Source organism: Oryctolagus cuniculus, chromosome 20 (assembly GCF_964237555.1).
Source record: "Oryctolagus cuniculus chromosome 20, mOryCun1.1, whole genome shotgun sequence".
In the NCBI taxonomy this organism is placed as follows: Eukaryota; Metazoa; Chordata; class Mammalia; order Lagomorpha; family Leporidae; genus Oryctolagus; species Oryctolagus cuniculus.
This window is the reverse complement of record NC_091451.1, coordinates 12787341-12801923: the sequence shown is the minus strand read 5'-3', so window position 1 is coordinate 12801923 and position 14583 is coordinate 12787341. Positions and strand designations below refer to the sequence as shown.

The 14583-nt window shown below is 39.9% G+C and overlaps 1 protein-coding gene across 21 annotated transcripts in view; it reads right to left on the bottom strand.

The window, feature by feature from the left end:
* Window positions 1-14583, bottom strand: part of GPHN (gephyrin) — a 566685-nt gene that overhangs the window by 243707 nt on the left and 308395 nt on the right. For all 21 annotated transcript variants that reach the window (XM_070065103.1, XM_070065105.1, XM_070065109.1 and 18 more), the window contains one exon: window positions 11788-11882. In XM_070065103.1, the coding sequence (XP_069921204.1) occupies window positions 11788-11882 (95 nt within the window). The remainder of the gene's footprint in view (window positions 1-11787; window positions 11883-14583) is intronic.

Below are 14583 nucleotides of genomic sequence, written 5' to 3'. Positions count from 1 at the left end.
GGCCATCTTCCACTGCCTTCCCAGGCCATAGCAGAGAGCTGAATCAGAAGAGGAGCAGCCGGGACTAGAACTTGTGCCCATATGGGATGCCAGCACTCCAGGCCGAGGATTAACCTAGTACGCAACAGCGCCGGCCCCTTATGTAGTTCCTTTTCTACATACAGTCTGCATGATTTTACCCCTACTGGCCCTGATGCTGTTTATGTTAATCAGACTATTTTACTTATATAGCTCTTGTGAGAGTATACTGCATTTATAGAGAGAAGTAATGTGAAATAAGAATTATCAGTGGAGAAAAGTTGCAATCTGAAGTGATTTTTAAAGTGTGGTCTCTGGAGCAGTAACATTTCCATCATTTGTGAACTTTGATCTCCCACATGGGTGCAGAGGCCCCAAAACGTGGGCCATCTTCCACTATTTTCCTACACCATTAGCAGGGAGCTGGACTGGAAGCTGGGCAGCCAGGATACAAACCGATGCCTATATGGAATGTTGGCATCACAGGTGGCAGCTTTACCTGCTATACCACAATGCTAATCCCTTCCTTTTTAATTTCTGAGGACAAACTCAGGCTTACACCTATGTATTTCTCCTGAAAGAATTTTTAGCTGCTTTATCACATCATAAGAAGCATAAGAAGCCAGGCATATTCAAAACTAAATTGTACTGCAAAGCAGTTTTTTTAAAGGGAAGATATTTTATTTATTTTTCTTTTTAAAATGATTTACTTATTGATTCAAAAGGCAAATTTACTGGGAAGATAGAGACAGGGAGGGGGGGGGGAGCGGGAGGGGAAGAAGGAGAGGGAGAGGTTGAGAGAGAGAGAGAGAGAGAGAGAGAGAGGATCGATCTTCCATCTATTGGTTCACTCTCCAAAAAGTCACAATGGCCAGAGGTGGGCCAGGCCTAAGCCTGGAGCCTGGAACTCCATCTAAGTCTCCCATTTGGGTGGTAGGGTCCAAGTACTTGGGCCATCTTCTGCTGCCTTCCCAGGTGCAATAGCAGGGAGCTGGATAAGAAGCAGAGCAGCTGGGACTAGAACAGATGCTCAGATGAGATGTTGGCACTGCAGCAGATGGCTTAAGCTGGTATGTCACAACATCAGCCCCCGAAAGTGTATGTATATATACATATATATGAATATAAATATGTATATGTGCATAAATATATACATATATAAATAATTATTTATTTGTATTTGAAAGTCAGAGTGAGACAGAGAGAATGAGATCTTCCATCTGCTGGTTCACTCCCATGATGGCTGCAACAGCCAGGGCTAGGCCAGGTCGAAGCCAGGAACCAGGAACTTCATCTGGGTTTTCTTCATGGGTGGCATGGGCCAAACACTTGTGCCATCTTCCGCTTTTCTTCAGGCTTTTCTCAGGTCATTAGCAGGGAGCTGCATGGGAAGTGGAGGAGCCAGGACATGAACTGGCACCCAGATAGAATGGTGGAGTTGCAGATGGAGGCTTTATATGATATGCCACACACTGGCCCAAGAATATATTTTATAAGCAGGTAAACCAAGCTAATGTATAAGCTGGAATACTAGATTAAATTGTTAATGAATTCAAAATAAACTCATGTAATGGAACTCTGGCAGGAAACAAAAATAAAATATGAACACAAAAATTTGAGCTTAATTGCAGACTAATTTTAAGATAATTTAACTTATTTTTGCAATTTAAAAATATTTTGGAGCCTGGAATTGTGGCATAGCCAGTTAAGCCACTACTTACAATATCAGTATCCTATACGGGTGCTGGTTCCAGTCCTGGCTGCTCCAGTTCCAATCCAACTCCCTGATAAAGCACCTGGGAAAGCAGCAGAGAATGGCCAAGTGCTTGGGCCTCTGCACCCACCCCCTTCTGTAACTTTGTCTTTCAAATAAATAAAAATTTTTAAAAATCCTCATATATATGAAGCATGATCATCAGAATTCATTTATTCATTCATTCATTCATTCAACAAATATTAAATACTTAGAGGACAAGGCAGGGCTAGGCAATGGGGCTACAACAGTGAGTGAAATATTTTGCCTTGGTGCAGTTAAGTTTACAGAAAAACTTAATAAGTGTTAATATAGTTGAGTAAATGCTATAGGTACATTAAGCAAAAAATTAATGGGGACAATAGAACATTTATTCATACATGGGGGAAGGCTGGGGTAGTTTAGAAGGCTTCCAAAAGGAAGGAAAATCTAATCCGCTACCTGAAAAAAAATAGGATGTGTTTAAGAGGTAAAGAGAGTAGCAAGAACATATCATGTACAGAGGACTCAAAAGCTAGCAAGAGAATCTTATGTGTATGGTAACAATGAGGGTAGGTGGGATATGTTCTTAAAAGACGATGAGCAAAAACAAATTATATAGGCCTGGAAAGCAATCTTAAAGAATTCAGTCCTGGGGCATTGTGGTTTAGCAGGTAAGACCTCTGACTACAATGCTGGCATTCAATATGGGCGCCAGTTCGATAACAGACTACTCCACTTCTGATCCAGCTCCCTACTGATGCGCCTGGGAAAGCAGCAGAGGATGCCCTGGACACTGGGCCCTTGTGCCCACATGGGAGAACTGGAGGAGACTCCAGGCTCCTGGCTTTGGCCCAGCTCAGCCCTGGCAGCTGCGGCCATTTTTGGATGGAAAATATGTCTTTCTCTCTCCCTCTTCCTCCATCTCTGCCTTTCAAATAAATGAATAAATCTTAAAAAAAAAATGAATTCAGTCTTTGTCCTTAAACTTTTTTTTTTCTTTGAAGGCAGAGTGGACAGTGAGAGAGAGAGACAGAGAGAAAGGTCTTCCTTTGCTGTTGGTTCACCCTCCAATGGCCGCCGTGGCCAGCGCGCTACAGCTGGCGCACAGCGCTGATCCGAAGCCAGGAGCCAGGTGCTTCTCCTGGTCTCCCATGGGGTGCAGGGCCCAAGCACTTGGGCCATCCTGCACTGCACTCCCTGGCCACAGCAGAGAGCTGGCCTGGAAGAGGGGCAACCGGGACAGAATCCGGTGCTCCGACCGGGACTAGAACCCAGTGTGCCGGCGCCACAAGGCGGAGGATTAGCCAAGTGAGCCAGTGAGCCACAGCGCCTAGTGAGCCGCGGCGCCGGCCTGTCCTTAAACTTTATCCTCAATGGAAAATGAGATGCCATTGAAGAGTTTTGATCAAAGGAATAACGTGTTGATATTTGTATTTTTTTTTACCACAAAGAAGAAAGTTGACTGAAGACAGTTAGGAAAATTTTGAAATAATACCAGGGATGAATCAGTGTGGTTGCAAAGTTGATGATGAATAGTAGACTGCTTATAGTTCAGTGTATTCTGATAGTCCAAGAATATAATGTGACTGTTACTTTATTCCAAAATACTTTTGGAAGTTGTAATATATAAATAATAGTTTTTTTTTTTTTGACAGGCAGAGTGGACAGTAAGAGAGAGAGACAAAGAGAAAGGTCTTCCTTCCATTGGTTCACCCCCCAATGGCCGCCATGGCTGGTGCACTGCACTGATCCGAAGCCAGGAGCCAGGTGCCTCTCCTGGTCTCCCATGCGGGTGCAGGGCCCAAGCACCTGGGCCATCCTCCACTGCCTTCCTGAGCCACAGCAGAGAGCTGGACTGGAAGAGGAGCAACCGGGACAGAATCTGGTGGCCCAACCGGGACTAGAACCTGGGGTGCCGGCGCCGCAGTCGGAGGATTAGCCTAGTGAGCTGCAGTGCCGGCCTAAATAATAGTTTTTAAATAGTATGTATTTTGATGAAAACTGGTCCCAATTTACATATATAGAAGGTTAATGTTCTATATTCAACTCGATCACAACAGAGAAGGTATAGAAGAAAATGAAAAATACTGCTTTCCTCAGAAATTTTAATTAAGTACTCAAAAATTTAAAACATGCATAGAAAATACAGACAGTAACAGCAAAAACTCAAACTGATATACATCTTATCTAGGTGAAAAAAAGGAGTACTTCTGGTATCCTCAAAAAAAAAAAAAAAAAAAAAAAAAAGCTCTGTGTCTTGCCCTTCTTCCCCAGGTAATTATTATCCAGGATTGCAAAATTATCATTCTTTTGTTTTCAACAGCCTTATCAAGATACAATTCATATATCATTCCATTTACACACTTGAAGTATACAATTCAATGGTTTTTAAACTAAATACAGAGATGTGCAACCATTAACACAATTATTTTTAGAACATTTCATAACCCCTTGCAAGAAATCCATACCCAATATTAATCACTCCATATTTTACCAAATACTTATCTCTAGGCAGCCACAAATCTACTTTCTGTTTCTCTAGGTTTGGCTATTATAGACATTTCATGTATAATATGTGATCTTTTGTAACTAGCATCTTTTATTACCATAATGCTTTCAATGTTCATCCATGTGGCACAAATATCAATCATTTGCTTACTTTTAAAAATACTTTCCTAAAAAGACAGATATCATATGTTTCCCCTTATCTAGGGTAACTAGTAGAGTACTTAAAATGTAATGTATTGAGTGAAATGGACATTTTGAGATTCGATGATTGTTTACAGCCCTTGTCTCTTCTGTTGAGGAATAGTGTTTTTTCTTCATACTATTTGTTGAACTCTTTATTTAGTGTAGGATTAACCTTACAAGTATTAAGTAAACAGAAAATAGATATTTATAAAAATTAAGAGTGGGAATAGGAGAGGGAGGAAGAAGAAAAGTTGGAGTATGGGCAGGAGGGAGGGTGGCGTGGGAAGTGTTACTATGTTCCTAAATCTATATAGATGAAATACATGAAACTTTACCTTACACAAAATTTAAAAAAGAAAAAATCATTTCTACACACACTTATCTAAAGTTACTGTTCAGTTTAGCATGTTTTTGAAATTTACATAAATGAAGTCATATTGTATATATATTTTTATAGTAAATGTTTATTTTTAAATGTTTAATTAATAATTAATACACGAGGTCATAAATTGACTACACAAAATGACTTATTCTTCAAAACACTTTCTATTGATAATCTTAAACTTCATATATGAGGCTCCCATTTAATTATGATTAAACTTACAATTTTAAAATTATGATTTTTTTTTGACAGGCAGAGTTAGTGAGATAGAGAGAGAGAGAGAGAGACAGAGACAGAGAGAAAGGTCTTCCTTTTCTGTTGTTTCACCCCCCAAATGGCTGCTACAGCCGGCACACTGTGCCAATCCAAAGCCAGGAGCCAGGTGCTTCCTCCTGGTCTCCCATGCGGGTGCAGGGCCCAAGCACTTGGGCCATCCTCCACTGCCTTCCCAGGCCACAGCAGAGAGCTGGACTGGAAGAGGAGCAACCGGGACAAAATCCGGTGCCCCAACCAGGACTAGAACCTGGGGTGCTGGCACCGCAGGCAGAGGATTAGCCAAGTGAGCCGCGGTGCCGGCCGTCAAATTATGATTTTCAAGTTTTTCCTTTTGGTTATGTTGATTAGCAGCTATGGCTCTATTTATTGTATCAGTGCAGATTTGTGGACTTTTTAATTCAATTTGTTTTTTTTCTTTTGCATCTGTGATGTATTTATATAGCTTTTTCCCTCTAGAAACCTTTTATTTAAGGTATACAAACTTCATGCATTTCATATATATTATTTAGGTGTATATATTCTTATATGATTTGGTTTTCTCGTTCAACATTGTGTTTGAGATTCCCTCATGCTGATGTACAAAACAGTGGTTCATTTTCACTGCTGTATAATATTCTACAGAATGACTCTACCACAATTTATACATTTTCTTGACAGACATTTTTTGTGTCTGTTTGTTGCCATTATATTCCTTTATCTCTATCCTGGTATTTATGTGCAAGGTTTTCTTTAGGGTAGTGTTCTGAAAATTGCAGTTCATAACCAATTAATAGTGCATGCTATGGCTTGGATATGTCCCTCAAAAATCATGCAATGGTGGCAGGCGCTGCAGCTCACTAGGCTAATCCTCTGCCTGCAGCACTGGCACCCTGGGTTCTAGTCCCGGTCGGGGAGCCGGATTCTGCCCTGGTTGCTCCTCTTCCAGGCCAGCTCTCTGCTGTGGCCTGGGAAGGCAGTGGAGGATGGCCCAAGTGCTTGGGCCCTGCACCCGCATGGGAGACCAGGAGAAAGTACCTGGCTCCTGGCTCTGGATTGGCACAGTGAGCCAGCCGTAGTGGCCATTTGGGGGGTGAACCAATGGAAAAAGGAAGACCTTTCTCTCTGTCTCTCTCTCTCACTAACTCTGCCCGTAAAAAAAAAAAAAAAAAAAAAAAAAAAAAAAAAATCATGCAATGGAAACTTAATTCACCATGCAACAGTATTAGGGGTGAAATCTAATGGCAGGTGTCGAGTAACAAGGGCTCAGTCCTCACTGCTTGGACTAATGTGGGTTGTCAAAGGTGTCAAGGCTTTGCGTTCAATCTGACTGTCTCCCACGCAAGCTCTCCTGACCTTCTGCTATGGGAATGATGCAACAAGAAGACCCTTGCTAGATACAAGCTTCTCAAGTAAGACTTCCCAGCCTCCACACTGTATGAAATAAATCTCTGTTCTATATGAATACCCTGTCTTAGGTATTTTGTTATAGCAGTGTAAAACTGAGCACAACAGGCAGTTGACTGATTTTGTCATAACTAGCATTTTAAACAAAAAGAACAAAAACATCAGAATGTTTTCCTTGTAGTTAGGATAAATATTGTTTCATTAAACTTTTGTGCTTTTAATATATATATGTGTATACATATGTTAAAATATATTCATATTCACTTAATATACTCCTGTTCAGAGACACTTGTGTGTGTATGTGCATGTGCTCTGGATTATAATATGAAGCATATATCTTGCTATGGCTTATGGTCAGAAAGTTTGAATGCTACTTTTTTACAGTACAGAACCAAATGTAGAGTTCTATAGCATTTGCATCAATTTTTCAGTACAGAACCAAATGTAGAGTTTTATAGCATTTGCATCAATTTTTATTTCCACTAGCGCTGTTGCTACCTATCCTGAGAATGCTTAATGTGGTCATGTTTATTTTTATTTATTATTTATTTAAGCTTATTTTATTTGGCTTATTTGAAAGGCACATTCACACACACACATACACACACAGAGAGAGAGACAGAGAGAGAGAAAGAAAGAGAGAGATAACAACACAATTGTGCAGAAAAAAAGATTGGGTGCAGAAAAAAATTTTTTAAAGTAATAGATAAAATATCTCCAAATTTTGTTATAAACTTACAGATTCAAGAAGTTCAGTAAATTCAAAGGGATAACCTTAAAGAAAACCACACCCAGACATATCGTAACTTGGTGAAACAAAAGATAAAGACAAATATCTTCATGGGGCTGGCACTGTGGCATAGTAGGTAAAGCCACCGCCTGTCGTGCTGGCATCCCATATAGGCTCAGGTTCAAGTTTCGGCTGCTCCATTTATGATCCAGCTCTCTGCTGTGGCCTGGGAAAGCAGTAGAAGATGGCCCAAGTCCTTAAGCCCCTGCACCCATGTCGGAGATCTGGAAGAAGCTCCTGGCTCCCTGCTTCAGATCTGCTCAGCTCCGGCCATTGTGGGCAATTGGGGAGTGAACCAGTGGATGGAAGACTGACTCTTTTTCTTTCTCTGCTTCTCCTCTCTCTGTGTAACTCTGACTTTCAGGTAAATAAATAAATCTTTAAAAAAAAATCTTGAAAGCAGCTAGAGAAAAATCACACATAAGGGAATAGCAGCAATCTGAATGACTGAATTTCCATTCAGGAACCATGGAGCCAGAAAACAGTGGTGGAATTAAGCTAGTTCTTAAAAAAAATGGGTGTCAACTCAGAATTCTGAATGTAATGAAAATATCCCTCAGGAATAAAGGTGAAGTAAAGTCATTTTCAGATGAAGGAAAGCTCAGAGAGAGTTTTTTTGTTTGCTTGTTTTTATTTGACAGCAGAGTTAAACCGCGCGAGAGAGACAGATAGACAGAAAGGTCTCCCTTCCGTTGGTTCACCCCCAAATGGCTGCTACGGCTGGCGCGCTGCCGCCGATCCAAAGCCAAGAGCCAGGTGCTTCCTCCTGGTCTCCCATGGCGGTGCAGGGGCCCAAACACCTGGGCCACAGCAGAGAGCTGGACTGGAAGAGAAGCAACTGGGACTAGAACCTGGCGCCCATATGGGATGCCGGCGCCACAGGCAGAGGACTAACCAAGTGAGCCACAGCACCAGCCCCCAAGAGAGAGTTTTATTTTAACTAGTTATAATTCTCAAATATTAACAATGCAATACAACAATGATCAATACTTAAGATTTAATATAAATCTCTTGTTATTAGCACTTTACATGGAGTAAATCATTTGATACAAGAAATTTGGTACTATTAACATCATTTTTATATAGCTGAGAGGACAAAAACACTATTAAGTAGCTAGTAAATGAGTGAACCAGAGGAGAACCCAATCTGGCTTCAGAGATGATGCTCTTAATCATCACTTCATGCTTTCTAACCTACTTGTACAAAAAGCAACAAAACAAAAGCAACCCTGGAAGGTATTAAGTTATTCAAGTAGATAAAAAGCATTTGAAACAGATGCAATGATTTAAAATATGTTTTATTGAATGCTGCTCTCTAGAGATAGAAACAGGAAGGAAAGGCATAAACTTTATGTTTTACCTTACTTGTAAAAAAAAAATTGCTATTAGAACTAGGGTGTGGGGTTGGTGGTGGAGTAGTGGGTTAAGCCACTGGTAGCAGCACTGGCATCCCATATGGGTGCCGGTTTGAGTCTCGGCTGCTCCGCTTCCAATCCAGCTCCCTGGTGGTGCGCCTGGGAAAGCAGCAGAGGATGGCCGAAGTACTTGAGCCATTGCATCCTTGTGGGAGACCCAGATGAGATTCCTGGAATCAGTAGATGGAAGATTCTCTTTCTCTCCCTACCTTTACCTCTACCTCTACCTCTGCCTCTGCCTCTGCCTCTGCCTCTGCCTCTGCCTCTGCCTCTGCCTCTGCCTCTGCCTTTTCCTCTCTCTCTGGAACTGTGCTTTTCAAATAAATAAATAAATCTTAAAAAAATAAGAAAGAACCAGGGTGCAACACTGATTAACCAAGATTAGACACAACAATAAAAGTTTGAGTACCTACTATGTGCCAAAAGTTGATTTGGGAGCTGAGGATATAAAAATGAGTAAGATAAAGCTCCTGTTCTTCAGGATTTTTTAAAAAACAATTTATATAATATGGAATGACACATTTCATAATGGAAGCATGTACTAAACCAAAAGGGCATACAAAATGCAAAACTGTAGAAAGGAATCATAAATCTAGTCATGACTGTTACTGAAATAATTTTCAAAAGGTTTTGAGAAGCACAAAAATATGAGCATCCAGGGAAATATTCCATAGTTCCCTTTTCTGTAATTATTGTGGGCTACTATTTCTATTTCAAAACTTGTAAAAAAAAATCACAATTATATCAACAATGAACAGAATGAAAAACCAGAAGAAGGTAATACCATACTGGGTGCAGTTATCAATTTTCCAAGCCTTCAGGATAAAGAAGATAGACTGGGGCCGGCGCCGCTGGCATCCCATATGGGCGCCGGTTCTAGCCCTGGCTGCCCCTCTTCCAATTCAGCTCTCTGCTGTGGCCTAGGAAAGCAGTGGAGGATGGCCCAGGTCCTTGGGCCCCTGAACCCATATGGGGGACTGGGAGGAGGCACCTGGCTCCTAGCTATGGAATGGTGCAGCACCAGCCTTTGCGGTCATTTGGGGAGTGAACCAGAGGGTGGAGGACCTTTCTCTCTGTTTCTATCTCACTGTCTGTGTCAAAGAAATAAATAAAATCTTTAAAATAAAAAAGATGATAGACTAATTATGAAGTTCTTGATGAGCACTTGCTATTTAATTTTCTATTTATTCAGCAGTCCAGTGCTCAGTAATTATGGATATACAGAAAGAAAACCTGGAATTAATCCAGAGAAACCATCTCGTAAGGCAAAAACCAATGTTAGACACTAGATGAAGACAGAATTCAATTTAAAGTGTTACCTTAACAGTTGCAAAGGTAATTCTCTAGTTAAACTGAGATCCTTAGGGTGATAACCATGTCTTATTCCTCTTTCTAAGAATCCCTAAGACTTAAAATGGGGATTGATAATAAGTATATAATTATGTTAATTGAATTAAAACATCATTATGGAAGTATTAACAAAATGAAGTTTAATTTCTTTTTGACTTTATTTGTGTATACCAGAAAGAGTATTTTTATGTTCAAAAACCACTATTTAACTTCATAAGGAAAAAAGTATCTAATGTGACCTATGAAATTACATGTGTAGGTAGCATCAGTGAGGGTTTAAAAAAGAACAATACAAAATAATCAACTTGAATTACTCAAAGACCAGCATGGACTTTTAAATTTAAAATCTCCACTAGGCTACTTTAATTCCTTATTTGCTCTTGTAAAATTAAATTTTATAATATGGCCCATATACCAGCCAAGAGAGTATTAAATCATCCACACACATTATCCTGTAGCTGTGCTTCAAGTGGCTGCCATTGATAGGGTATTAAGTTAGTTTAAGCAACAGAAAGAACATTATAACTCATATTCCATATAATTAAATGGAAATCATATTTACTTTTATGTTCATATTGTGCACAACATGCAATCACTATGAGTGATTTTGAAATCCACCAAGTTTAAAGATGCTGTGTGTTTTTAGGTTGCTCTGAGATCCACTATTAAATCAAGAGTCAGGAAATCAATAGATTCTAACCTGACACTTCTATTTTTAACTTAAATGATGTATCCTGACCTAATTTACATGATTTTAATCTAAGAATTAGCAAAACAGTAACAATAAAACAGATTAAGGATGAACATGAATATCCATATCAATAAAGGCATAGTTTTTTTTTTTTTTTTTTTTTTTTGACAGGCAGAGTGGACAGTGAGAGAGAGAGACAGAGAGAAAGGTCTTCCTTTGCCGTTGGTTCACCCTCCAATGGCCGCCGTGGCCAGCGCGCTACAGCTGGCGCACAGCGCTGATCCGAAGCCAGGAGCCAGGAGCCAGGTGCTTCTCCTGGTCTCCCATGGGGTGCAGGGCCCAAGCACCTGGGCCATCCTCCACTGCACTCCCGGGCCACAGCAGAGGGCTGGCCTGGAAGAGGGGCAACTGGGACAGAATCCGGCGCCCCGACCGGGACTAGAACCCGGTGTGCCGGCGCCGCTAGGCGGAGGATTAGCCTAGTGAGCCGCGGCGCCGGCCAAGGCATAGTTTTGAATATATTAATCCATTAATTTTATATAATAATTCAGCTATACCAAGTTGCCAAGAGTTAACATGAATTGAGCTTTTTCTATGATTATATATTAACAAACCTATCTACAAACTGAAATAAAAATTCCTGACTTCTGAGAACAAGCTATCTTACTAACTTTATTTAAAATAAACAAAATAAACAAGAAAATAAGCTTTATTGTTTTATTAAATTATCATTTCACTGTAATTAATGAATATCAAATGATGATTAGAAACAATTACAAAAATAACTTCACATTTTTAAAGACTGGACGCTGCTCTTGATTAGGATCAATTTTTTACATTCTCTAAGTTTATCATCATCATCATTATCATCATATCACCAAGAGAATTTGAAACTGTGGCCAAGATATAGGTAGGATATTAAAATTCTTTCAAGTCTTGAAAAAACCTGAGGGCAAATTTAAGTGTTGTGCCTAAGTTTCTTAGGCTTATCAGTATATTGTACTGATTAGTGGTATGGCATTAACTTTCTTTGCAAGATGTTGGTGACTTTCTTACCTAGAGAGCATGCCCAGAGGTGTAACATTAAGTGATCCCATCAGCATTGCCAGGGCCATCCCTGGTGCTTCCCGTTCTATCACTTCTTTTGTAGCCTGTAATTAAAGATTAAATAGCAGACTAAGTGAAATTTGCCAAAAAAGAAAGGCAGAGTAGTAAAATTATTTAAAAATAATTATAAACCAGGGTTTGCAGAAGTCATCCTTTGTAGTTCCCAGACATTTATCTTTTTATCCAGAGTCAGTTGTTCAGGATTTTTGAGTAAAACCCAAAGACCAAGAAAATCCAGACGAGTTTTCTATTAGCAAGTAGTTACAAGATCAGAAATATTTGATGAAATCTCATCTTGCCTAATAACTTAAACAACAAAAATAAAGCCTGACTGCTATAATAGCTCACAGGGCAAGAAATCTGCCCTAGTCCCATGTACTCCCCAACACTCTTTTTTTTTCCTGTTATTTTCCAGTAAAAGTTATTTTGTTTATTTCAAATGTAGGGAGAAAGAGAGTGTATTAGAAAGGCATCTCCTTTCTGCTGGTTCACTACCTAAATGCCTGCAATAGCAAGGGTTGGGCCAAGCCTAAACCAGGAGGTAGAAACTCAATCTGTGTCTTCCATGGTGGATAGCAAGGATCCAACTACTTGAGTCATCACTTGCTGTCTCCCAAGGTACACATTAGCAGGAAGCTGAACTGGGAGCAGATTTAAGACTTACACCTGGGTATGGTGTTTAGGAATCCTACAGGCCAAACACCTGCCCTTGCCTCCTACTCTTGGAATTAATCCCTGAAAATGTGAGATCATCTAATTCCTCCTAGCTCTATGCTTTTGTAACATGAATAAAAGGAACTCAAGAAGTCATCAAGTCAACTTTTCCCATGTACTAGCTAGAAAAACAGCTTAGCATTTACATTTTTCATATCTCAATATAAACTGATTTTTAAAAGAAGATTTAATGCAGAAGACAGGAAAATTTCATTGTCAGAGGGTCAATCAAAATACGTATTATAAGCAAATCCTCGAGATACTCTGAGTTCAGTTCTAGACCATGATAATAAAACAAGTATATAAAAGTAAGTCACATGAATTTTTTGGGTGTCCCAGTGCACATAAAAATTAGGCTTACACTATGTATAGTTTATTTATTTATTTATTTTTTTGACAGGCAGAGTGGACAGTGAGAGAGAGAGAGAGAGAGAAAGGTCTTCCTTTTTCCATTGGTTCACCCCCCAAATGGCTGCTACGGCAGGCACGCTGCGCCGATCCAAAGCCAGGAGCCAGGTGCTTCCTCCTGGTCTTCCATGCAGGTGCAGAGCCCAAGGACTTGGGCCATCCTCCACTGCACTCCCGGGCCACAGCAGAGAGCTGGACAGGAAGAGGAGTGACTGGGACAGAATCCGACACCCCAACTGGGACCAGAACCCTGTGTGCCGGTGCCGCAGGCAGAGGATTAGCCTATTGAGCCACGGCACCAGCCACTCTGTGTAGTTTATTAACTATGCAATTATATCTAACAAAAAAAATCAATGGACATATTTAAAAATATTTTATTGCCAAACAAATGCTTCAATCATGTAAGCCTTCAGCTGGCCATAATCTTCTCTTGGTGGATGGGCCTGCTTCTATATTGATAGCTGCTTATTGATCAACAAATATAATAATAATGAAAAAGTCTGAATAATTGCAAGAATTACCAAAATATGACACAGAGACACAAAGACTTGCTCTATGTAGGGCTGCCATAAATCTTCAATGTGTGAAAAACTTGGTGTTTGCAAAGTATAATAAATTGAAGTGCAACAAAATGAGGTATCTTGTTATACTGTAATAAAATGGTTGACATGTTTTAGGCTAAAAGTTGGGAAGGAAATACATGATGTGATGACTCTCAAGTTCTATTTCTACAAATGAATCAAGCAACAATAATTGTGAGAAATATAGGACTAAAGTTTGCAATGTGAGTATTCCAGTAAATAAGAGGAAAGACAAAAAAAAACCCTAAATTTTGGAGAAAAATAGAGAAAGATATTCCTAAATAAAAATGCAACTCTGGTTAAAAGTTGAGGACTTGGCACTTCAGTTAAAACATATCAAGTATATATTAAATGTTAATTGTTGTTGTAAATAAACCTGTTAAAGGTGCAAATAAATTGTTAATTAATCATTTAATATCATGCAGAATTCAGCATTACCAGAATTGATGCAATTTACTGGTCTACTTTAGTCCAGTATAATGCAATATTTATAAATGGCAGAAATTTAAAGGAAAATTAGCAAAGAATGCGTCTCAATAAAACCTGCTTTAAATATTCGGGACCGGGAGTTGGCTCTGTGGTGCTGTGGCCCATGGCCTACAGCACTGGCATCCCATACGGGTGCTGGTTCACTTCTTGGCTGATCCACTTTTGATCCAGCTCCCTGCTAATGTGCATCCCATATGGGCACCAGTTCGTGTCCTGGCTGTTCTACTTCTGATCCAGCTCCCTGCTAATGTGCCTGGGAAAGCAGCAGAAGATGGCTCAAGTGCTTGGGCCCCTGTACCCATGTGGGAGACCTGGAAGAAGCTCCCGGCTCATGGTTTCAGCCTGGCTCAACTCTGGTCATTGCAACCATTTCAGGGAATGAATCAGTGGTTGGAAGATCTCTCTCTTGCTTTGTCACTGTCTCTCCTTCTCTCTCTCTGTAACTCTGCTTTCAAATAAATTGATAAATCTTTTTTTTTTTTTTTAAATATAGGAGACCAGCAGGCAGCAAAAAAGGAAATTAAAAAAGACAAATATATCAGAACTGGAGTTA